The 27040-nt window shown below is 37.8% G+C and overlaps 1 protein-coding gene across 1 annotated transcript; it reads right to left on the reverse strand.

Annotated features, from left to right (window-relative positions):
• Positions 1 to 13223: 13223 nt before the first annotated feature.
• Positions 13224 to 14832, reverse strand: LOC132272457 (1-aminocyclopropane-1-carboxylate oxidase homolog 1-like). Its single transcript, XM_059773607.1, has 3 exons — positions 14432 to 14832; positions 13647 to 13968; positions 13224 to 13509 (listed from the first exon to the last, which is right to left on the reverse strand). The coding sequence occupies exons 1-3, from the start codon at positions 14830 to 14832 to the stop codon at positions 13414 to 13416; spliced, it is 819 nt and encodes a 272-aa protein (XP_059629590.1). The 3' UTR covers positions 13224 to 13413.
• Between the last annotated feature and the right edge of the window lie 12208 nt (positions 14833 to 27040).

Raw genomic sequence — 27040 nt, forward strand, 5'->3', positions numbered from 1 at the left:
AGTGTCCATTTGATTACAAGAGATATTTATATATGTATGAGATGACGATCAATACATGAATATAAATAGTAATCATAAATTGTTCATAGTTGGTAATTATGGATGGACTCATTATTAACTAAGACTTGAACTAGATTCGCGTTAGGTTGAGATATATTGCGAGAGCCGTTGTATGCAATTGCTCCCTATCACTGTCATGGCATTTGACTCTTAAGTATGAGAGAAGTATAGACTCTTTTATTAATTAGTAATTACGTTGATTTGTTCGGCGGAATCTTCGGAATCCTTAGACCGGTACTTTGGGTAATTATGTAGTTAATAGTTAAAGGGTTATATTTTTAATATTTGCATTATTACTACTTGTGTTTATTTTGTATTGATTATGGCTGATCACAAAGTAAATTTGAAGGTTTTCATGTGTTTTTAGACAAAATGATTTATTATATATTTAAATTATTATTTTTTGTCAAACAAATGTTTTTATTATGATCGAGTCAGAAATAATCAATGGTACCAAAATAAATATATTAATTAAATAGTCAGATTGATGGCTTTATTTATTTGATAACTAATTATACATAGAGGGGTCAAAGTGCAACATTGACTTAGAGATTATTTATTATTTAATTGGAGTTCAATTAATTTCTTTTAGTGGAGTAAAAATTAATTAATGAATTAATTTAATTGGGTCCATGGATCAGGCCGATTATTAATTCATTGTAACCAAGAAAATAATAAGCCCAATAGGATTCTCACTCATAGCCCAATTTGATATTGGAATCTTATTAGATTTGAGATATGTGAATTAGAAATGGAGAATGATTTATTGTTTTCTTTTCTGATTTTTATATTGCCTATATATACATGGGTTCATGTATATTTTAGGGCAGACTTTTGGAAGAAAATAAAAAGGAATATATTATTCTCTCTCTAGATTTTAAGGTTTGCTTTCTAATAGAAGCTCCTACAAGTCTAGCTTTTCTAAGGTCATTCATAGAGGCTTATGAGTGATTCCTAAAGGTAAAATCATTACCAAGAAGATGGAGATCCAAGGAGAATACATCTAGGAAAGGGAGATGCAATAAGTGAGAACATTCACTTTAGAGGAGAGATCTAAGGTTTACTCAAACCTTTGATGTAAGTATTCAATTTATTAATTGAATGATACATCATATTTTATTTTTGCATAAAACTTGTCTCTATGTGATAAATCAAGATTTATGTGTGAAAATACCTCAGAAAGTTTTTAAAAACAAACACGTTTCTCAACACACCCAATTCTAAGGTTAATTCCATTGAAGAGAGAAATTTCACAATTATGTATCAAATAAGAGAATATACAACTAGATATTAAAATCCTACTCACTCACTCACTTATCATCGCTTTTAAAACTATATCTCTATACTCGAAAATTATATACATTATCTCATCTCCTCGCAACACTCATCTATAAACTTTTTATTTATTTTTTTTTTGGATCTCTTTACCCAACCCTTCTCTATATATAAAGTTTTCAAATCATTATTTGGAAGGCAAGAATTCAACTCGCCTACAAAGAGTGTTCTTATTAGTCACATCTATTTTCTTATTAGTCACATCTCTAGAATAGATGCCTACTCATTCCACAAATTCTTGCTTCACGTTTTCAGCCTTTCAGAATTAAACTTGGACCGGTTAAGAAAATAATCCTTAAATGCAAATTTTATCCGAATTAGATTGGATCAAAAAACTTGGAGTTATCCATCTTTACCATAACATAATATACGCAACAAATTCGAGTCACAAAATTAAGAATAATTACACAGGTCAGAAAAGACGCTTGAAATTTATCCCACAATTAAATAATACCTGGGATAAAATCAAGTGGGCCCCTAATCAGAAAGCTCTGTCAACAAAGGGCAAATGTACCACAGGATAGGTCAATGCGTGTAAAGAGAGATCCTAAAAAGTGAATAGTTGTAGATATTACCAAGATATAAAGGACCGACAACTTCCATTATTTTCTTATTGGACTCATTGGAGAAAGACAAAAGTCATTTGGGTAGGAAATGTAGTAGCCCTCTTTACTTATGAAATGTTGTCCCAGGGGCTATAGTCAAAAGTTGAGGCCAGCCTACCAATGAAACTTCCAAGTTGTGTACAAATTTCTTAAACCAGTGCCACAATATTTGGTTCACATCAACATTTACCAAAATAAAGGTCTTGTTTGCTTGAATGAAATTATTCCAAATGAACAATAATGGTTTTGAGATTAGGGATGCTAGCCAAAACTCATTATAGGGGTTATATATTCAAGGCTCAGACTGATGAGGTTCGAACTCATAATCTCTTTTTAAAAAGTTCGGGTCAGACAACGTTGGGTTAACTGTCCTTTTGTAAATTATTGTATTTTTAGACAGAGATATATATATATATATATATATATATATATAATTGAATTTTTTTTTTTGCAAATTAGGGTGGGGAAATTCAAATATAAATACACCCTTCTCGAATAACTGGGCGCACTATTAACATGGGCATTGGGTAACTGTACTATTAGTCTAATAAGCAACCAAGTACGGTGAATTCCATCTGATCAACTGTTATTCCATAAATCACGGCTTAGCCAGTGGTGAAAGCTATGCCTGGACAGTTTCATTGTCATACTTCTTCAATTAATAATGGGGGTCACATGTCAAATTAACATAAAGACAGTAAAAACCAACTACTACTACCAAACAAAGCTTCCATAAATAGAAGAAGACACCTTTATTGAAAAGGTCTCAACATCAGCCAGCATGGTTTTCTTCGATTCCATGATTTCTGAGATTTGACTGTATTTTTGGAAATGCTTTGGAAATGTCAAAATTATTCACTCAAACAAATAGAGAGAAACCAACGTTCAAAAAGAGAGATTTCGGGAACTCTGAAAACAGTTTTTACATTGCACAATCTCATCTGGCGACTTGATATCAACAGGAACACAGAATGCAGCGAAAGTTTATATATATAATAGATAGCAAAATACAAATATATGCTTGATATTCTATCCGGTGAATAACTTCAAATATCTTAAGTGGGCAAAGATCAGTGTTGCAACTTGAGTTGGGAAATCCGAACTCAATTCGAGCCCAGTCCGATTTTTTGTAGACTTCGACAATCATTTTTATAATTAGAGTTAGACTTGAGTTGAAAAATCTCAACCCCAATTGCATTAGGGTTGGGCTTGGGTTGAAGCCCGTGCTAGCAACCCGAGCCAATCCGAACCCGAATTATAATATTATTTTTATTTATATTTTTACTTTAAAATACATTATATATAATATTTAAACTATGATTACCGATTTTCTTTTTTAATTTCATTTGTTAAATCTTAACTTATTGTGTATTAACATTTAGGAAAATTAATTTTTTAAGAATTTGTTTGTAATTTATTGAAAATCTACAAAAAAATCTTTGAACTTTTTATTGTTTAAGAATAATTTAATCTAAAACTAATTCAAGATCATATTAAATTTTTAGTGTAAAGATTAGCCATATGAGTAACCCGAATTAACCTGAAATTTTAACACAAAATCTAAGCCTGAGTTGTAAGCCCGAATTTAAAAATAGAATGATGGATTGAGTTCGGGTTGAGTAATTACTGTTGAGGATAGGGTTAGGGTTGGGCTTGGGTTTAACATTTTATATAGTAGGTTGGGCTCAAGTTATACCTCAAACCCGCCCAACCCGCCTGAGTTGCAGCCCTAACAAAGACAATATAGTAGGGGTTGCCACTTAAAAGTTAAGTAGGTCCTCCAATGGAAAATAGTCCAAAGTGCGTAATCTTTTTCATGGATTATGCATATCTTTTTATGTCTAGATATTGCAGAAATCTTGTAAAAGCTAACTATAACGGGTGAGTACTTGTCCATTTACCCAAAAGTTCAAATTATTAGAGAGTGTTGTATACCCATGTCACTTCTAGGGGCGGAGCTAGGATTCCAAAGTGTTTTTTTTTTTTTTTTTGGGGGGGTGGGACATTTATTTTATTTTATTATTTAGTCTTCTATTTATCATTGACAACCAAGTGAGCATTCGAACTACACAAATAAATTTCCAAAGATATAACTACACAACACTCGAGATATAAACTATCTTAAGTATAAAAGCCTAAGTTTCAATTCTCCAAAAAAAAAAAAAAAAAAAATCTCAAATTTAAAATAACTGAAACCCTAGATTAAAGTATATATATATATATATGAACTTATATATGAAATTGTGCATATTAAATCTATATATATATATATATATATATATATATATATATAAATGTATATAGATATATCTACAGTTTAAATTCTGAAGGTTCTTGTTCAGGTCTTATAACTTGTAAGGGCTTACTCAAGCGAGTGATTCATGGGATTTAGGGTTTCAATATTCAAACCCTTGCGTCTATTACAAACTTACACAACCAGAGCCATCTGTGTATCAATGTATGTGTATCATGTATTCGTGTATGCCTCAAAGTGGAATAGTTAGGTCTTCTTCATGGATCAGCTTTAGTTTGCTCGGCTAGTGAGCTGGGCCATTTATCATGGATTGGGCAACTTGGGCTGAGTTATAGTTGATAGGAAATAGTAGTAGTAAATTATTATTATTATTTTTTATTTTTTATTTTTGGACCTGGGCTACAGCCCAGGTTAGCCCACAAAGGGCTCTACCCCTAGTCATTTTCTGAAATATTTTCATTTTTCATTATCATTTTTTTGGAATTTTCTGTTCGTGCAAGGGCATTTTTGTCTTTTCTCTTTTCGCGTACCGGATATCGTGGGGTGTGCCGGTTGTGTCCAAGAGTTGGTTGGGACATTTCACTGAGTTCAGAACTATTTGAAATGTAAGGGTCGTCATTTTTGACAATTTTTAGTTTTTCGGGTCGAATGGTCCAGTGTGGACTTGTTACCGGAATTGTTGCATACAGGGATTTTAGTTGGGTTCATTGGTATCTCATGCATTTTATATGATGTATTTTATGTGGGTCTCATATAGTTGGTATATATTTATTTGTGTGGTGTAAAGAAAATGAAAAGAGATAAAAAGAAAATAAAAGAAAATGGTGGGGCCCATATGCCTTGTAAAAATAAGGCCAAGAGGCCATTTTGATCACACAATCTCTCCCTATTTTCTCTCTCCCGTAACCCTTTTCCTCTCTTTCCTTTTCTAGATTTTTCTTTTTTCTTTTTGTCTCAAACTTCCAAATTTGATTTTTCTTTTAAAATTTGGAGTTTTTGAGTGTCGTTTGCGGCAAATCAAGAGCGCGGTGAGATCTACGAATTGATCGAAGCAATTCCTTGTTAGGTGTACTTTGGGATTTTGAGATCTAGGGCACAAAATTGGGGGGTTTTGCAATTCTTGAGGTTAGGTTCTCTAATCCTCATGTTCTTGCACCTTTGTGAGTTTTTCTACTATAACTATGGTCAAGCATGCTTAATTTGAATTAATTGTTTCTTAAATGACTTAATTGTGTATATGAAATATGTAATTATGTGTATTTGTTGATTTACATGGAAAACATGCCTAATTGTTGATTTTCTATGCCTATTGTGTTTGTTAAATTTTTAGAAATTGTTATGAGGAAGCATGGTAATTGTGTAATATTAATTTCCCTAATTCTCATAGTATTGAAAAGGCATGTGATATGCATTCAAAGCATTGGGCATGAAAAAGGGTAAATGATTTGCTTGAAAATGAAAAAGGGGAATTTTGGGAAGAAGTTTTGATTAAAGCATTTTTATAAAAACCCGGTCGCCGCGGAGTCACCAAAGGGCCGGTGTATTAATGTAACCTAGAGGGAATTAGGGGAAATAACCTAGCGTGGTTGAGCTAACTGGGCCCAAATGACACCGCGGGGGTACCAAGGGTCAGGGATAGTAGCCAATCCTTTTCTCGTGTCGCTGTGGAGTCACCAAAGGACGGGTTATATTAACGGTTTGTGAAGTGATGGATGTTTTTGAAAAGGGGGAGTGACATACATGACATTGCATTCATGGCACGACATGTGCTTGTTTTGAACTTAAAATGATGTGGTGTTTTCCCCGGCTTAGCATGTTCCCACCCCTATTGTTCTATTCATTGTTTGGATTCACGGGGTCACAAGTGGTGTGTCTTAGGTACCGCCTACTGAGCTTTATGCTCACTCTATCATTTAACATTTTTCAGGGCTCGGAAAGGAAATGGCGGATGACAATCCTCCACAAGTTTAAGGAAGGATAGAAGTCCATTTTTGACATCTTTTATATAACTACCATTCGTTTATAAAGTCTCAAATTTTGTAAAGTTCCTTCATTTTGCAATTATGTATTGTAATTACAGCCCTTAATGGCGTTTTGATGAAAATTTGAGACTATGTAAATATTTTATGTTGAATGGGATAATGATGATGGGCCATCTTGAGGAGGTTGCTGATATTGTTGTTTTGGGAATGTATTATATATATATATATATATATATATATATATATATATATATATATATATATATATATTTGTATTGTGTGTTGGGACAGGTTGGATAAGTCTTGAAGGGCTAAGAAAGGCCATTGCATTTTTTCATTTAAGCAGGTTGTTGTAGGCCTCTTTTTAGCGGAGGTCATGCTAATTTTTTTTTAAATTGATATTCAGTTTAGGGTCGTTACAAATTTGGTATTTGAGCGATGGTTCGAAAACCATTAGGACGACGGGTAGAGGCCTACCTAGGGTCTATGTGGGAAGACATTTGCATTATTTGTGTGACTACTTGTTACAGTGTTTAGTTACTTAAATAAATAAATAAATAAATAAACATGCTTAACTGTCTACTTGTTTACATGTTTATGTGCTTACGGTTTTGAAAGATATGCTTCCTTGCTATGTGTTTACACGTTTATATGTTTATATGCTAAAGTTTATGTTACATAGCCATGTACAAGGAATAGTTAGATGATCTAACCGTGTAAATGAAATATAAAAAAAAAAGAAAAGCATGTTGATTGTGTATAAGGAGTATGGTGACGAGAAGTGGTAGGCACGGTGTGTGCAGTTCTAATTTAAATGCTAATGTGATAAGTAATGAGCATGGTATATGCAAACATGTTTCGTGAAGTGTTGTGGGCTTTATTTATTTTGTATACGTATATGTCTATATCCTTATGTGGTTAAGCATTGAGAAGGTTGCTAGTACGGTGGGTACTTGTTACGGTATTGAAGGTTGTGTAAGTTTTGACCTGAGTAGGCAAGGAGCTCGGTTGCTCCAGTGTTGTTGGGTGCCAGTTCTTATAGAACGAAGGGCTTGCTCTTTTAGCTCGTGGATTGAGCTTCTTGTTGTGTAGTCACTTAGATTTTTTTTTTGTTGCATTTGTGTGGTGCTTAGAGCATGGCTTTAGGACGAGTTCATATTTCATGGTAAGGTGGCCTTGTTGTGTGTGAGTTTTATGTATTGGTGTTTGGGTTCTAGTGACCATGGAGGTCAAGTGTACGAGTGAAGGTTTTGGTATGTCCTTAGGAGGTTAGTGTTTGCGACTTAGGTCATGGTTTGGTATGGAGGTTCTATTCGAACCGGTAGTAGTAGGTGTGATGGGAGCTGTTTGAGTCATGAATGTAGTCTATGGATTGTAAATGTGTATTTCGAGCATTTTGGAACGGCTTAAGGAAGTGTGTTAGTTTTGACTGTTGTGGGAACTTGTTGAATTTTGTAGGTCTATGATGATTTAGAACCAGTTACGGAATGTAGATCATTTCATGGTCTTGTAGGAGTCTATTCTAGAGGCTGGTTTGTCGAAGAGTGATTCTCATTTTGGATAGTTACAGGAGTGTGTTGCGAGTAATCGATTCTCGGTGAGTCGGTTACATGGCTCAGTCGATGAATGGGGTTTTGGGTTAGCACAGTTGTCTAGAGAGCCTTGAGGTGGTGTATAGTGGCTAGTTTTAGCTGTGTAGTGCAGGATTGCACAATAAGGTAGGTAGTATGGGGTCATTGGAGTGTTTGGTTGTTTGCGGATGAAGTGATAGCTGGTGAGTATTGTGTTATCAAATGAATTGTGTTTTAGAATTTAAAAGCTGTGGATTAGGGTTGTAATTCAGATTGCGTCTGGAGTATCAGGAGATAGTGCTTATTGTTTGAGGATTCAAAGAGAGAAACTAATGATCGGAGTGATTGGGACGAGGTTGATCTGGTAGGTTAGTTGGTAGCCCCATTTGATTTTGTCCGGCCTAGAGTGTTTCAAGGAATGGGAATGAGGAAAAGTAACGATGTTGAACTTAGGGAATGAAGTTTTCTTATTTGGATACGTAGATCGCTTAGAAAGAGTGGTCTGATGTTGTTGGTTAAACGTTAATGATTGATAGCATCGTTAATGGTATTGAGGTGGGTGTTGAGCATTCTGGGTTTTGAGCACATTTCGTTTTGAGGATTTGTCAGCATGACATTGTCGTATTAAGGTTCTTTTCTAGTAGTATGTAGTGATCATTATGAGGACTATAGAGAGTAATGCTTGTTTTTTTATTACAATGATATTGCCTTAAGGGTATTCGAGGAAAAATCCTTTAGTAGTGGCTTGATGGTCCAGTGGGATGATAGGATAGAATTGTGGTTGGAATGAATGGCAGTAGAGGTGTTATGGTGTTATAATATGATGCTTAGTGCTGATGAGTAGAGCGGTTTAAGGTATGATCCAAATGCGGTTTGGAAATTATGAGTTGTTTGTTGTGTGTTGTCAGGTATGTGATGGATTGTGTGCTAGTTGAGGCGATTGTGGACGGTGTGGTCATTAGAGTCAGTGAGGACAATGTTGCCAGATAGGCACCTTTTTCTTTTGGCGAGTTAGTGGGTTATTCTAATTGAAGTCACGGGTCTTATGTGCACGGTGATCGAGGCAGTGTCACCTTCAAAGGGAAGTGGTGGAACAGGTGATCATGTGTCGTTGTATTTCATAGAGTTTCTCATTGGGAGATTATTGGGTAGGATAGGACGCGGTGTCCAAAGTGCAGTGATGGTTCCTAGTGTTAGTATGTTAAGGACGTTAATGTTTTTATCAGATTGGTTTTGGTTAGCATAGTGTTGTGAAGAAGGGCGTGCGAGGTTTCTGTGTTGATTCTGTAGGACGATCCGATACTGGCGAGGCCGCTTAGATTGGTGTTCGTGGTTCCGTATGTATTTCCAGTTGGTTTTTCTCCTTGTGTATAAGGAGTTCATTTCATCTCAGGTAAGACTGGGTGTCCATGGTTGGACGAATGATGAGTAGTGTGTGACAGGTTGTCAAGTGCATTCATGTGTGAGTCGTCAGTCTCTTGTGAGAGTGGGGTTCGTTACCCTTTTCGTTTGTTCTCGTCCTGACAAGGATGCCGGTTGTCGTGAGTCTTGTTCTAATTAGGAGTTGTGCACATTCATGGGAGGATGGACCTGTGTGTGGTTTGTTATGTTGTTAGGGTTCATAGGTGGAAGTTCCGGTTGAAGGGAGTTAACTTACTCCCTTGGAGGGAGGTGGAGTCATTGGTTTCTGTAGTGGTCGTTTTGAATGTGGTCTTGACTGGTAGTATGTGAGGCACGAGTTATCGGATGGGGATTGTATGTTTTCAGTGTCTAGTACTAGTAGTGGTGGCAAGGAATTTGTCATGAATGAAAGATTAAGAATGATTAAGTGACGTGATGTGACTCATGTATTTGGATGTTTTTATAAGTGACTGATTCTAGCAGTGCCTTGAGGACGAGTGTTAGTATTGTTTGAGTGCTAAGCAGCTAGAAAGTGAATGTGTGATTCTATTGAGGAATAATAAGAACAATTGACTTTGGTCTGAGGTTTTAAACATGAAACAGTCATATTATACGTTTTGAAGAAATAAGAATCGAATTGAATGATGTTATGATGTTGACTACTTGTTGTAGGTAATATGAGGTGACTGGAAAACTTTTAGGTTGATTGATGATTGTGATATTAGCGCTGTGTTACTTTTAACTTGTTATGATTATAGTATGATTGGGATTTTTAAAATAGGTATGTGACTATATAATCGTTGTGATTTTGTAGAAAGATGAATTGATAGTAAATGAATCTAATGGTTGTTGAGGTTACGTATAGTGATGGATGGATAGTGAGTGGATTTCATTATTGATTTGTGTACTGTGTGAGATTGTACTTGAGGTCTAGACCAGAGGATAGGAATGATGTCTGTATTGAGATCGGATCGATGATAAGAATGGCCTGGCCAATCATTTCTTCTGAATTAGTCCCTTTTTAACACAATGTCGGGTCAAAGGTCCATGATTGTTTTGGTTGTTAGGGACAATGAGAGTACGATATTACGGGTTATATCTGGGTGACAGTGTGGATTTAGGTGGTTTGCCTTGGGTGATGAGGCGTGTTAGGTGGAACCAAGTGTCTAATTTGTTTGGTTATTAAAGATCTTATTTTGAGGATTTTGTCCTGAGTACAAGATAGTGCGCTTTACTGATTTGGTGACTAATGTTTATGCAGGCATTGGGAGATTCATTATTTTGTCGTCTCGAGGTTGTTAAGTGTAATGGTTGCAGAATGGTGAGGTTGATGGTTACTTGTACTGATATGTAATGGTGTAGCTATGTGTTAGATAGCGAGTGTTTGGTCTGACGGAGATGTATAGAATTGAGATTTTGCGTCTCCTTTGAGGGTGAGTTGAGGTAAGATGTTGTCTTTTTCGGTGGTCTGATGACTATTCTTATTTTTTTATTTTTTTATTTTTTTATTTTTTTGGGGTTTTTGAGCCTTTCGCAGTAGTGTAGAGTGGACCGATGTCCGTTTTGAGTCAGGCGTAAGGTCTTGTAGGTGTTCTGATGTCGTGAGTGATGAGTACCCTCATAGGGTGGTAAACATCGATTTTATGGCAATGGTTTCTGATTTGCCTGGTGACGTCCGGTGTCAAAGGTGATGATGTTGGTGAGTCCATGGTTTTGGAATTTGGTGAGCTGTTCTTGAGAAGGTGTGTGGCTGTGGGTCTCCTTCTTTAAGGAGGGTAGATTTCGATGACGAAATCTCTTTAAGGATGGTAGATTGTAATATTTTCATTTTTCGTCATCATTTTTTTTGAAATTTTCCGTTTGTGCAACGGCATTTTCGTCTTTTCTCTTTTCGCTTACCGGACATCGTGGGGTGTGCCGGTTATGTTCAAGAGTTGTTTGGGACATTTCACTGAGTTCAAGACTCTTTGAAATGTAAGGGTCGTTATTTTGGCATTTTTTTATTTTTCGGGCCGGACGATTCTGTGTGGACCCGTTACCGGAATTGTTGCATACAGGGATTTTAGTTGGGTTCATTGGCATCCCATACATTTTATTTTATATATTTTATGTGGGTCTCATATAGTTGGTATATATTTATTTGTGTGGTGTAAAGAAAATGAAAAGAGATAAAAAGAAAATAAAAGAAAATGGTGGGGCCCACATGCCTTTTAAAAATAAGGCCAAGAGGCCATTTTGATCACACAATCTTTTTCTCTTTTCTCTCTCCTGCAACCCTTTTCCTCTCTTTCCTTTTCTAGATTTTTCTTTTTTCTTTTTGTCTCAAACTTCCAAATTTGATTTTTCTTTTAATATTTGGAGTTTTTGAGTGCCGTTTGCGGCAAATCAAGAGCGCGGTGAGATCTACGAATTGATCGGAGCAATTTCTTGTTAGGTGTACTTTAGGATTTTGAGATCTAGGGCACAAAATTGGGGGGTTTTGTAATTCTTGAGGTTGGGGTCTCTAATTCTCACGTTCTTGCACCTTTGTGAGTTTTTCTACTATAACTGTGGTCAAACAAGCTTAATTTGAATTAATTGTTTCTTAAATGACTTAATTGTGTATATGAAACATGTAATTATGTGTATGTGTTGATTTACATGGAAAACATGCCTAATTGGTGATTTTCTATGCCTATTGTGTTTGTTAAATTTTTAGAAATTGTTATGAGGAAGCATGTTAATTGTGTAATATTAATTTCCCCAATTCTCATTGTATTGAAAAGGCATGTGATATGCATACAAAGCATTGGGCATGATAAAGGGTAAATGATTTTCTTGAAAATGAAAAAGGGGAATTTTGGGAAGAAATTTTGATTAAAGCATTTTTATGAAAACTCGGTTGCCGCGGAGTCATCAAATGGCCGGTGTGTTAATGTAACCTAGAGGAATTAGGGGAAATGCCCTAGCGTGGTTGAGTTAGTTAGGCCCTAAATGATGCCACAGGGGTACCAAGGGTCAGGGACAGTAGCCAATCCTTCTCTCGTGTCGCTGCGGAGTCACCAAAGGACGGGTTATATTAACAGTTTGTGAAGTGATGGATGTTTTTGAAAAGGGGGAGTGACATACATGACACTGCATTCATGGCATGACATTTGCTTGTTTTGAACTTGAAATGATGTGGTGTTTTCCCCGGCTTATCATGTTCCCGCTCCCTATTGTTCTATTCGTTGTTTGGATTGACGGGGTCACAAGAGGTGTGTCTTAGGTACCGCCTACTGAGCTTTATGTTCATGGCAGATGACAATCCACCATAAGCTTAAGGAAGGACAGAAGTCCATTTTTGACATCTTTTATATAACTACCATTCTTTTATAAAGTCTCAAATCTTGTAAAGTTCGTTCATTTTGCAAACCATGGTTATGTATTGTAATTACAACCCGTAATGGCATTTTGATGAAAATTTGAGACTATGTAAATATTTTGTGTTGAATGTGATAATGATGATGGGCTATCTTGAGGAGGTTGTTGATGTTGTTGTTTTGGGAATGTATTATATATTTTTTTTTGCATTGTTTGTTAGGACAGGTTGGATAAGCCTTGAAGGCTAAGAAAGGCCATTACATTTTTTCATTTAAGCAGGTTGTTGTAGGCCTCTTTTTAGTAGAGGTCATGCCAATTTTTTTTTTGATAATTGGTATTCAGTTTAGGGTCGTTACACTTTATATCCGGATCCGATGTAGGACAAGTCTTCCTTTGTAACACTAGCCCAGTACACAAGACTCCTGCCATTGCAGGATTTTGTGAGGGACATCTGATGTTTACAAACTTATCTTTACGTGGAGGGAAGCTGATTGAGTAAGTCGTTAAATTAGAAGTTTTAAACACAAATCTAGCTAATTGATTCTCATTGGAAAACAAATCAGTGTAACAAGCAAATGACAGGCACAAAGCTGGATATTGTTTAAACACCTTCAGCAAAAGCGAATTATTTCAACACGAAACAAAAGCATCACCAATTCCACAATCCAGAGAGAGCTGGTTCCCATATTATGGGACTAACTTCACAACTTGAAATGCACCAATGAAGAAGCTCCATCAAGCCCTTTAGAGAGGTAGTTAGAAAGATAGTCTTTTACAGATATTTTACGGTAAATTTGGGGGTTTTCCTTTAATATCAACTCCTTGATTGGTCCCTAAACTCTCAAGGAACTTCCTCTCCTGATTTATGGTTTGAAAAAGCATGCCACTAAAATTCTTGGTCCTATATGTCTCGCCCCTACTCTATGATACACACTCTTAACCGTGTCATTACTGATGAGCTGCACAAAACCAGACAGGAAAAAAATAAATTAACGTCACTTGTACCCAATTGCATATTAGAATTTGCATCATCAGTTTCTTGCAAGCAACTTTGACGCATCAAAAAAGTGGCAAATTTAATATACCATAGACTTACCTGCATAAGATCTCCAATGTTTACTATTAGAGTTCCATGCTTGGGAAGAACATTAACCCACTGATTCTCATGAAGACCTTGGAGTCCACCTATCTGGTCTTGTAGAAGTATGGTGAGGGAGTCACTGTCAGTGTGGCTGCTAGTCCCCCAAGTTAATTCTGGTTCAGGACACACAGGGTAGTAATGCCCCAGAAGGAGAAGTTGCTCAGCGCAATCCATGTCTTTCAAATGGTTGAGGTTGAGTCCCAGGGCCTCTGATATTAGTTCAAAGACTGTGTGTCCCAATCTCATCACTTGCTTTGAGTAATCAATCATTATATCACTGCTAGTTATTCAAAATATATCAATCATATAGACAGTTCTAAATGTTCAACATTTTCCACTTGGGAGTATCATTTAATTAGTTCTTGAACAAAAATGCTGCAAAACCACAGGTGCCTTTTGAGGTATATTTTGTGCAGACCAAGGATTTTATAACAATGGTTGCTCATAAAACGGAGGATAATGATTTAGTGATAAGCTTTTTTAGCTGGCTGCTAAATTCTCTTATTCTAAATTGATCATACTTTATAGAATATTAGTTCAATATAAATTTATTTTGAAAAAAGAACAAATGAATCTTGTAAGATTCCAAGAAATTCTTAAATTAAATACTATTTTAGTTCATTTTAAATACACTAATACTAACCAAATTGCATTATATATATATATTATTTTAACAAATTCTTAATTTATTCAGAATTAAGTACTGAATGAGTTACAAACATTATAGTCTTGTCACATACCTGCATAGCGTGGGTAATTCATCATGGTCTGGAATATGAGGAGCCATGACGCAAGAAGTGGTGTCCCTCCAATCCGCAGATGGCGAACTGTACAGATGAAAATCGGACATGTACGACACCTTTTTCTTGACATCCCTTGTGTACAACTTTTTCTTCTCCTCGGTGTCTTGCTCATGAAATCTGCATATCCCATCTATCATCTCATCCAAGACACTCATCAGAATTCCGTGATTGACAACTTGAAAGAACCCCCACTTCCCACAAACCTCCATAATTTCTCCAATGATCTCTCTGCGCTTGGTTGCATCTGTATAGACACCTTCGAGATCAATGACTGGAATGCTGTATTTGGAGTAGTCATTGTAGGTGTCCATAAATATGTTAGCCCACACGGCCCACATAGCTTAGTCAAATAGTCAATAAATTACGCCACAGCATCAACAAACTACTCCACATCAGTAATGATGGCCCATAAATCAAACGGTCAACGGTCAAAGATATGTGCCATTTACCACGTTATCACTATACCTCGAACAGAAGAGCGAAGACTTAAAAACCTGAGTTGGGAGCAGGATTCGGGATTACCTAAGATCTGAGAGGTACTTGGTTTGGTGGCTGAAGTCCAGGGCTCGTCGAGTTAACCCTCGACCTGACTTGCAGAGAGAGAAATACCATTTTAACTCCCGAAATTATCAACCTCATATTAATATAGCTTTATAATTATTTAAGATATTTCTCTCTTTTAATTATTATATTAATTAATATGTGACGTCATCCAATGACATCATCCAACCTCTCACCTGGCTTATATAAGGAAGTGTTCTAAGGCCAAGAGGGGTAGAGAAAAACAGGGTGGAAAACACCTCCTAGACATTGAGAGCTCTATGCCTCTCTCTCAGAGGTTGTCTTTACAACCCTTAAACATTTATCAAGGGAGTCAATGGTGTTTAGTACACTGCCATCCTTTTTCTCTCTCTCAAGTTTGCTTTGGCTTCCACCTTTCTCCGTCCAACTCGGATTCTATTCTGTTGTCTGGATCACTTAGATTTGTGTATGATATCACCATTTATATGTATTTTATTGTGTTACGAAAACGAACCCTCACAATTTGGCGACTTCACTGGGGATATCAACACAAAGTTGAGGGACTCAGGCGACCATCCTTCTACAATACACCTCTAGAGCTTGAGGTTTACTACCTCATTCTGGTGAACTCGTTCTATACTTGAAGCCTCTTCATTTCTTTGCATTTTCGCACTGTCAGCCGCTTTGATTATTATACCCACTTGTTAATCACTTGGGATGACTTTTCTATATTTTTAAGTCTTACACATATATACACACAAAGATATATATATATATATATATATATATATACCTATTTTTTCGTGACCTACAATCAGGTTAATTCAAATATTGATTCGAGTATTCTAGATTATTTTAACCAGCAGTCCATGAAAATTTAGGAGAACCCATGTTCTTATTATTGACTGTAACAAATATCACCCACTGCTATAAGGACTACCTACACCTTATTACAAACTTATATAGTGTTATACATATGTAGATATATATACATGACATTTGTATTTAATTACCTCGCATCTGGTCCTTTTATTTCTATAAATGAAGCATTGTGATAATGATAGTAAAAGTGACCTTTAGCATACAATCTTGCAAAAGATCTGTTGCTTCTGCCTAATATATATATATTATTAATGGTCCCATCAGGAAGCATTATCTCTTTTCTTGATAGTTTTTCTACCCATTTTTCAAGTCTACTTACTAGACTTTTTTATAATACTTCGAATTTATCTTCAAAAGATACGCCAGATGTAACAATTCACAGGAATGGGGTCACTTAGCCTTTCACATCTTTGTCAGATGCTTTTCGTTTCACTTTTTCAGCCCACATTCATTTAGACAATAGGTTCAACTCTATACGCTGCCATGAGTTGGTCGGCTACACAATCTTCAAAAATTTATTTGACAAAATAATGCTGACTTCTCTCAATAAATTACATGTCCCAAGGCATGCTCAGCATCAATGAGATGAATTTTCGAAAAAAAAAAAAAAAATCTCTCACCAACCTTGAATCTTACAACTTCATTGTACAATACACTCATTTCACCTAAGAAACTGTATCACGCAAACGCAACACCTAATAGTGATTATACTAATCAAATATTGGTCAAGTCAGCATACCAGGCTACAAGATTTACATACTCTACAAGATTTACGCATCCCCCATATGTGTGTATATATATATATATATATGGTGTGTGACCTTCACACGGCATAATTTCTGTCACAGATCTTTTATATCTTTTTAAAAGGATTACACATCTACCCATGTAAAATCATACCAATCTTACTTTCTTTCTTAACGGCTACCCACCTTGCTCGCCCAGGGCCTTGCTTGCCCTGACTTGTAGCGATGGGTCTTCCTTAACTATATGAAATTCGGAACTATTGCCTTAGCTGTAAGTAAGCTATGAATTTCAGGTTTTCAAGGGTAAGTGTAAGGTCAATAATTGGACTCCCTCTCATGTGAGTTCTAAGCCAAAGGTCCGCTCCAGTGATCCCTCCAAAAGTTCTTCATAGCGTTTGCTCCTCTACTTTGAGCTAACAGTAAATCTTGATATTTACGTATTGTTAAAAGGTACATATATATGCTAGACTGCATGTACCATGAACACAACACTTCGAGTGCTTGTAATTGGTTTTCGAGACTCTTTCGTATGGATTGACAACTTCCTTTGAGTCCCCCGAATTAATTTTGCCCATTGTGACTCCTCGCTCCCACGCACGAGCACCCCAGCGTGCACACCGGCGTGCACGTGGGCATTGTATGCTAAAAAATGAACGTTTTATATTCACCTTGTCGTGCTCTATCTTTCCCCCTTATTAGAATTCATTTTTAGCCATTTTTTGAGCTCTTTTCTTTAGACTTGTGTTCTGTGCATGCCTAGATAATCTCTAGGATTTAATCGAATATTAATTGGACTTGTTTGAATGTTAATTCAGAATATAAACTTTATTTTTGTGATTGTTAACTGAAGTCCCTCTAAGCTATATTAACACTCCGGCCCTTTAATACCCCCGCGGCGACCGAATTTTTCACAAAACACTTTTCATCAAAACACTTTCCCCAAAATTTCCCTTTTTTCGTATCAAGACAATTCTTCCCTTTTTCATGCCCAATATCAATGCATGAATATAACAATATCATGTCTACGCCTATCATTCTATAATCACTGTGAAATGGAAGCACAATGGTTTTTTTTTGGTAATGTTGAACATCTGAAGATGCTTGGTTGTAAAGATGGGACTTAAGGGAAAGGCAGTGCAATGCATTTATTTAATTTTGATTTTTGTATGTCATGAACAAGTGCCCTATGCTCTGATTTATTTTAACTTTTGTATGTCATGAACAAGTGCGATATGTGTCTAACCCAATGCTAGGCTGCATGTACCATGGACACACCACTTGATTTGTCTAACTCACTGGCACCCTATTACATAATAGATTTGACTCGCTCTCTCTTCGCACTATTATGTATGTCGTTCATACCATGCGCGGTATGTAAACCCAATTTTATTTATTTATTTTTTTTACATTACAAAGCAAACGCGATCTAAGAATATGACTGCCCGCGCGCCCGCCTCGCTTGGACTCTCGAGCATCTAAACTGTTAACTGGGCCTCGATTTCATACCGCCACTTCATGCACCTTGTCCCATCAATTTCATACTGCGAGTCCCGTCGATTCCAAAACACCATCTCTCGGTTTTGCGCAAAACTTTTGTATCGACGAATACCATTGATTTTGTCTTAAGTCCATCGCCTTCGTCGCACCTGGTTGATCGACGACCATGCTCATTGATTTCACCCATGCCTGTTGGATAGCTAACCATAAAGACGGGGCTGGACAGATACAGGTTTCGCCGATCGCTGTCGAAGAACTCGCCGTCACGACTTCACACCTCGACTTCACACCACGACTTCGCACCTCGACTTCACACCACGACTTCACACCTCGACTTCACACCACGACTTCACGATTTCACACCTCGACGACTTCATACCGCGACTTCACGATTTCACACCTCGACTTCAGACTGCGACTTCACGATTTCATACCTCAACTTCACACCGCAACTTCATATCGATTTCATACAACGACTTCATCGCTCGATTTTGTCCAAAGCCCATCGTCTTCGTCGCATCCGTTTAATCGACAACCAGGTTTGACGATTTCGCCCATGCCTGTTGGATGGTTGAACACAAGGACGGGCTGGACGGTTACAAGTTTCGCCGGTCGCCGTCATCGATGAGTTTGTTGCTACAAACCAGCTTGTCCGAGACCCATCATTCTCGATAAACCGGTTTGGATTGACGACCATGCTCGTTGAATTCGCCCGCACCGGTTGGATAACTAGACACAAGGACGGGTCCAGACAGGTACAGGCTCGCCGAGCGCCGTCTATTTTAGCCTGCCGTTGATGAGCTCCTCAATCACCATCGCCGACAGACCACCGGCCCGGCCCCCGTTTTGTTCACCATTGTTCTCTGCCACTTATTTGGCGGTTATCCATCCGCGTCCTTGGGTGGCATTGTAACTGAGCCTGTCGATCTCTGAAGCCGTCGATTTTGTGCCAATTTGTCGACCACTTCATTGTCAACGGCACCGGTCGATTTCGTACACGAAACCCGTCAATTTCATTCAACCATTCTTGTCAACAAAACTCGTCGAATTCAGACCACCAGTTTGGTCGACTCTCACAACCAGCCTTGACTGTGCATCTTCCTCTATCCTTCACTGGTGGTGCTTCATCGAACATCAATCAAAACATCCCATTGTTTTTGCAAACCCAGAAGTCAACACTGCCCATGACATAATCAAAGTATTACACACAAATAGAAAATTCTGCATCTGCTGCACACGCACTCTAACACATTTATGGGCACGTAGATCTCCGGCGAAGTTGTACCCATTTGGATTGATGACCTCGACCCTATCTTTTACTGGCTCGCACACATCGTTGCCACCTCGCATTTTAAAATTTTTGGGATGTCACTCTACACTGTTCATTTTATTATATAATGCAGTCTTATTGACTCGAGGGGACAACTCGATGATTGGCTCATTAGCTGTCATTTCGACAGCCATTAAGGTGCGACTTGCAGGTCGAGATTCAAATTGGGGTACGTAAAGGCTCAATGCAGTCTTATTGACTCGAGGGGACAACTCGATGATTGGCTCATTAGCTGTCATTTCGACAGGCATTAAGGTGCGACTCGCAGGTCGAGATCCAAATTGGGATACGTAAAGGCTCAAAAAGCCTTTACGTATCCCAATTTGGATCTCGACCTGCGAGTCGCACCTTAATGCCTGTCGAAATGACAGCTAATGAGCCAATCATCGAGTTGTCCCCTCGAGTCAATAAGATTGCCTTCTTTCAAAGTATCCAGCCTTAAAAGCTTCTATTTATAATTTTCTATATGAAATTAGGAAGCAATATAATATCATGGTTTATCTCATCAAACACTAAGTCATATTACTTCCATACTATATAGCTCACAATCGCTACTCTTAAAAGGACACATATACTTCTTTATTTATTATAACCACTTGTTATATACTTGGGCTATTTACTTATTCGCCTTAACCGACAGTTTTTCAAATGATTTAAATAAATAAAAAAAAAAAATTAAGATCAGTGAGAAAAGATTGGGTTGTCGCTATAACCATGTCATATGCAAGGTACATACCATGCATATTCATCCACACACACTTCGAAAAAAAGTGCTTACTTTTACAAATTCCCGTCATTTAACTCATTGATGGCTTGAAAACAGCACCTACAGGTGCACCACCTGCACCCTTCTTTATAGATAGTAAAGAAATATTTACTTTCACATAAAATAATGTTTAGCTAGAGGCCACAATTTTCTCTTTGTTCAAGATGTACATTTTCTCACTTTTACCAAAATTGTATATATGAATCCACACACGTACATATCTAATCAGACAACTGTAGGCATACATACTACTCCGCAGATGGCCCATCTTCACGCTTCACCATGGCAAAATAATATTTTCTCTGCCAAAAAAAAAAAACTATCTATCTTCGTGGTTGTCCGAACAATCATCACCCACTTCGTCCCTGGTACGTCGTTAAACTATCTAACAAGGACCACATTACTACTCCTAGCGGGAAAAAAAAACAGAGTAACGGCCAAAAGCATTCCGCGATAGCAATCCAACCGGTCGCGAAGAAGACGCCGATTTCATGGGCGAGTCGCTGTCTTGCTCTCGGCTCCACCATGTACAATATCGGCGGTTTACTATACTCTCGTAATTTCATGGGAGTGATTGCTCTCACCTCTTACACCTGTCAATCCATCTAACTTGGTATCTCGACTTCAGCTCGAGGACTAACCAACTTGCAAGGACCTTCGAATGTGAATTCTACACATCCTCGGTCCCCATTGTCTCCCTATTCAACTAATCAATACACGCGTCCTACCCATACACGCCTCCTATTTTTGGTTCTCCAAGCTATCGATCGGGCACGCTTCCTCAAAACAACTCTAAATACAAAAATTCAACACGTGAGGGGCTCTTTGAGACCCATATCGAGGAAAATGAACGCATGAACAGCCATGCGATACCACCCTCACTCTCTCCTCGACATGCCATCTTTTCTTCTTTCAACATAAACACACAAAGCACGAGCTCGCACTTGTGGCACACCTCGACACGTTGGAACCCGACACATCCCGTTTGGTGGCTTGACTTTATCTCGAGTCCCCCACTAATTCTATTTTTAGCATTCAATCAATGTGCATCTTACATGCCCATATGCTGGCCATCACAAGAAACAGTGCTCATTACTAGTGCTTACTACTGTTGGCTAAGCACACCCCATTAAATGGGTACTGGGTCTTCTTGGTTCAAACACCCATGGCTCGAGTACCTGCAATTTCATAATCTCATTGACAGTATATATATATATCCATATATATATGAGTAGTTTATTGCATTTATTACTCAACTTTGGATGCACATCTGTATCCATCCTTATATATATACGTGTGTGTGTGAATGGTGCATTCAAAAAGCTCCATTTAGTTTTTATATAAGTGTCATTGACGGCAATGAAAAAGGGTGCACACATGTATCAAAAGATTTATATATATTTTTCATTATATTAAACCTACATATACATTTCTGATAGCAAGTTTAAAACCTTTACAATACATATGTCATTTAATGATTTGACAATCATTAAACGGCAGCACATATCTCTAGCGTCTTTAACTCAGGGACGCCCTCTCGCATGCACTCGTGTTCACCGCCATTTCTGCAGTAGTGTCCCATGCTAACTACACACTCACTTGCATTTAAGCCTGTACACTCACTCGTACCAACTTTCTCGCACTCACCCGTATTTCTCACTTACATTTTAGTGTCTTTCGCCATCCACCTGGCTCGGACACTCACTCGCTTTCCAACCCTCGCACTCGCTCGTGCTTATCACCTACACATACATATATGCTTCAATATGGCTAAAATTATATATATATATATATATACAACGCAAACCGGCAAGGAGCTCATGCTTTCTGGGTCTACATAGTGAAATATATGAGTCTCTTCTTTCTCGAGGTTAGCCTTGTCGACGACGCATTAATTTTGCGATACCCACCTCGTCCATGACAAGTGATAACTTGGCTCACACACTTGCCATAGACTCTTCTCGATGGGTTACACACTCACCATGATGCGTTGATTTTCTCTTGTGACGACTTCCAAGAATCCAACAACGGCTGTTATTTTATTTGCTCATACCGTCACAATAGTTATATCATTAGAACATATAATTATGTATTTAATTATATGTTTGCTAATTATCTGAAGACGTCATTTCTTTTACAGATCGAGAAATACTCCTCTTTCCAATCATATTTTTATATAATACTATTCCACATAAGGAGGTAGCCTATAAAGTACAAATGAGCACTGGCCTCCTAGCTTACTACCAACTATGCTGCTATCTACATAAAGGCATGTAGGCCATTGCGCCCCCTTTACTTTCCTGATGTATACAGACACTCTCTGACATTTTGCAAAATGATAATATGTGTATCAAACCAAAAGCTTTGAATAACATCAATTGCCTTTTCATTTCATTAGTATAATTATAATCATTGTCAGATGTATTTTGCACGCAATTAAGTCAATTTTTTGTGACTCTTTTACCTGGAGCCACACAATTTTCCCTCTACCTAATATACAATAACTGTAGAAATACATCAGTACAAAGAATGACACCCACACACGGGATACCAACGCTTACACGTGATCGTGCCAGCATGGACTTGTAGGAGTGTCACATGCCTTCCACCTCGCATATATCATTGAAGTGGCATCATAAAATTTTGTGGATGTAACTTACACTCAGATTGCAGTATTGCACACCTTCATTGGGCTTGCATACTCCATCCATGGAGCATTCTAAAATTTTCTTAATATAAAATTATAAATTCATCTCACGTCTCACATAGCCTTCCATTTGTCTTACACACTCCCCAACACTAAACTTTACTTATGCACGTTTAATCCTTTACAAGGGTCATCCGTGTAGGGGGACTTTATATATACATATATGTGCATTACTATACTCTGGTGGCACATTTCACGGGCCTTATACATAAAAAATCGAGGAAACTCGGTCAGCCCATTTCATGGTTTTGCTATCAACTCTATTTATTGTAACTTTTTAGCCTTCATGTGGTATCTGTTATGCACATGCTCAGTCTTTACAACTGCATATTCTAAGCACCACTCTTTCAAATGGCACACGTTCCATCAGGCCACTTTATTATTGCCAGTACTCACTTGCACTCGTTTGTGCCATTGCTGTATTACACTTCATCGTGCAAAAACTCATTCATACTTGATCGTGCTAACATAACCTAATTCATACTTCTTGTTTGTTTCGCAGTGTCCATTGCCATCCACTTGGCTTGCACACTTTTACGCACTCGACGAGCCAACTTTCGAGCATCCTAAGCCATGGCATCGCTCCAGGCCTATCAAGCCTCGAAGGATCAAACTTCGAGCACCCTAAGCCCTAGCATCGCCCCAGGCCTATCAAGCCTCGAGGAGCCAACTCTCAAGCATCCTAAGCCCTGGCAATGCGCCCAGGTACCTAAAACCCCAGCATCGCGCCCAGGTACCCAAACCCTAGCATCGCGCCCAGGTACTTAAAACCCTAGCATCGCGCCCAGGTACCCAAAACCCTAACATCGCGTCCAAGTACCCAAAACCCTGGCATCGCGCCCAGGTACCCAAGCCCTGGAAATGCGCTTAGGTACCCAAAACGCTGGCATCGCGCCCAGGTACCCAAAACCCTGGCATCGAGCCCAGGTACCCAAACCCTAACATCGCGGTTAGGTTAGGTACTCAAAATCCTGGCAAAACACCTAGGTACCCAAACCCTGGCATCGCGCCCAGGTAACCAAAACCCTGGTATCGCACCCAGGTACCCAAACCCTGGTATCGCGCCCAGGTACCCAAAACCCTGGCATCGCGTCCAGGTACCCAAAACCCTGGCATCGCGCCTAGGTACCCAAGCCCTGGTATCCCGCCCAAGTACCCAAATCCTAGCATCACGCCTAGGTACTCAAAACCCTGGTATCACGCCCAAGTACCCAAAATCCTGACATTGCGCTCAGGTACTCAAAACCGTGGCATTGCATCCAGGTACCCAAAACCCTGGCATCAGACCCAGTTTACCAAACCCTGGCATCGCACCCAGGTCATCAAACCCTAGCATCACGCCCAGGACATCAAACTTGAAGGCCTTGTCCTTAGGTCACAAAGCCCTAGTATTTCACTAGGTCGCCAAACCTCGCATATAATACCGCTCTCGAGTCATTTATGCACGGTTACTCTTTTATCAATTCTACAAAGAGCACCCGTGCAAGGGAGCAAAATGTAGGTGTCCAAAATATGTTAGCCCACACGACCCACATAGCTTGGTCAAATAGTCAATGAATTGCGCCACATTATTAACCAGATAGCTTGGTCAAATAGTCAACAAACTACGCCACATCAGTAACGATGGCTCACAAATCAAACGGTCAACGGTCAAAGATATGTGCCATTTACCACATTATCAATATACCTCGAACAGAAGAGCGAAGATTTAAAGACCTGAGTTGGGAGAAGGACTCGGGATTACCTGGGATCTGAGAGGTACTTGGTTTGGTGGCTGAAGTCCAGGGCTCGTCGAGTTAACCCTCGACCTGACTTGCAGAGAGAGAAATACCATTTTAACTCCCGAAATTATCAACCTCATATTAATATAGCTTTATAATTATTTGAGATATTTCTCTCTTTTAATTATTATATTAATTAATATGTGACGTCATCCAATGACATCATCCAACCTCTCACCTGGCCTATATAAGGAAGTGTTCCAAGGCCAAGAGGGGTAGAGAAAAACAGGGAGGAAAACACTCCCTAGACATTGAGAGCTCTATGCCTCTCTCTCAGAGGTTGTCTTTACAACCCTTAAATATTTACCAAGGGAGTCAATGGTGTTTAGTACACTGCCATCCTTTTTTTCTCTCTCTCTCAAGTTTGCTTGGGCTTCCACCTCTCTCTGTTCACCTCGGATTCTATTATGTTGTCTGGATCACTCGGATTTGTGTATGATATCACCATTTATATGTATTTTATTGTGTTATGAAAATGAATCCCCACAGTCATCAAGATGATTACAAGGTTTGAAGTGAAGTACGTCATGTTTGTGGTTGATAAATATTGGTGGGAACTTCTCTACACCAGCATCTACAATTGCCTTGACACCAGTTTTTGTTTCATCAAATGCTTTTAGAAGACTGCCACAGATTCTTTCTTGTTCCAAAGCTAGTAACCACCACTGGCTACTATCTTCATTGAAGGAGTGTTCTGCACACCATAACGTACGCCAGTCACAAGCAAACAAAGATAAAATCAACACCTACAAGAATCAAATAACATGTTACTGCAAAGGTTTTTATAGAGTAAATAGAAATGTTGATGATGAACAAAAAAAAAAAAAAAATAGAAGAGTTGATGGAAACACAATAGATTTTTATTAGCAATGAACTTTAAGCATATAGATTTTATATACCCATCTAAACACTCAAGACACTAACACAAGTGCTAGAACAAACTCTCAAACTCAAGACTCTGATGCCTTAGAATGAAGTGAGACCTCCCTTTTATGGTGGAGGTTTCGAACTCTAAATTTCAGATTTCACTCTCTCCTACTACTTTTTATAATGGAGCAGCACTCTAGTACAACAACACTCTAGTAAGGGGCGGCTTAATATAATTTGAGGCTTTAGGCAAAAAATATAAAAGTAGCCTTTTAATATCTAATATATATATAGTCAATCCAATTAATCTTTCTCGTCACATAGTTCATCTTAGAGTTATAGAACTTATACTTAATGAAAAATGAGGAAAAATATGTCAGAAATAAGAAGGAAAAAAAAAAAAAAAATCAAAGAAGATAAAAGTTAAAATAAGAATACGGGAAATTTTAAAATTATAGAGAAACCAGAAACGTGAATGAGGAGCTGGGAGACAAAGAGAAAAACAAGAGGTAAGATAAAAGATAGAAATCTTTTGGCCCTATTAAATATCTATTGGTTAGTGTCTAATAATCAATACAAATAAAAATGTTAAGGAGGCTTTAATATAATGAACACAAAAAAAAAAAAAAAAAAAAAAAAAAAAAAAAAAAAAAACTGAGGCCTTTCTATTGGGCATAGTTTAATAATAAGAAAGAAATAACATAAGCATATGAATTTTTTTGAAAGTTATAATATATGAAAATACAAATTTTGGGACTTTTATATTGGTTGGAGTGATAATAAGAAGGAAATAAAAATTTTAAGAATGATATAATATGAAAAAATAAAATATTTGATGTCTTCCTATTGACAGGGGCCTTAAGCGCCTAAGTTACCTAAGGGTCAGCCGCCCCCCGACTCTAGCCGCCCTTGACTCTAGTACAATAATTTAAAAGCTACAATAATGATAATGGTTGCAATAATAGCCTATAAAAATTTGATATCATTTCCTCAGGAACCACAAGAAGAAATACCATTTCCCTCAGGAACCACAAGAAGAAAAGATGTTCAGGTGACCAACAGACAAATGTGCTAACCTTCTTTAACTCCTTTCTTTGTCTTTTAGTTTAAGGGCCCCAGGGGACCTTAGAAATGTGTTAGTGTGTTGTAACTTATTTCTAAACACGTCTTGTATAATACGATATGCATACTGAAAGAGAGACACTGCAAGCTAATGAAGTCCCACTACAGCTAGCATCAACAGGTGCTTCTAGTAGTGACATGACTGTGGTGGAAGATAGATAAACATTTTCCCTTAGTTCTCTAGAAAATACAACCATCCATAACCATATATTGTATTCCTTTCGGTTCCAATTTAAGTGTATTTTTTTAAGAATTTAATTTTTTAAGAAGTGATTTTAATTTAATTTAATTAATTTATTTATTTATTTTTATTGGCATTGAATGAA

Source organism: Cornus florida, unplaced genomic scaffold, assembly GCF_030987335.1.
Source record: "Cornus florida cultivar Cherokee Brave unplaced genomic scaffold, ASM3098733v1 CherokeeBrave_3.0.0_Hap2_Chr01, whole genome shotgun sequence".
Classification (NCBI taxonomy): domain Eukaryota; kingdom Viridiplantae; phylum Streptophyta; class Magnoliopsida; order Cornales; family Cornaceae; genus Cornus; species Cornus florida.

Coding starts and splice junctions, on each gene's coding strand:
- LOC132272457 (XM_059773607.1), bottom strand. CDS start 14,832: ATGTGGGCCGTGTGGGCTAACATATTTATGGACACCTACAATGACTAC. Junction 13,969..14,431: donor GAATTACCCACGCTATGCAG/GTATGTGACAAG, acceptor AATAACTAGCAG/TGATATAATGATTGATTACT. Junction 13,510..13,646: donor ACATTGGAGATCTTATGCAG/GTAAGTCTATGG, acceptor GGTTTTGTGCAG/CTCATCAGTAATGACACGGT.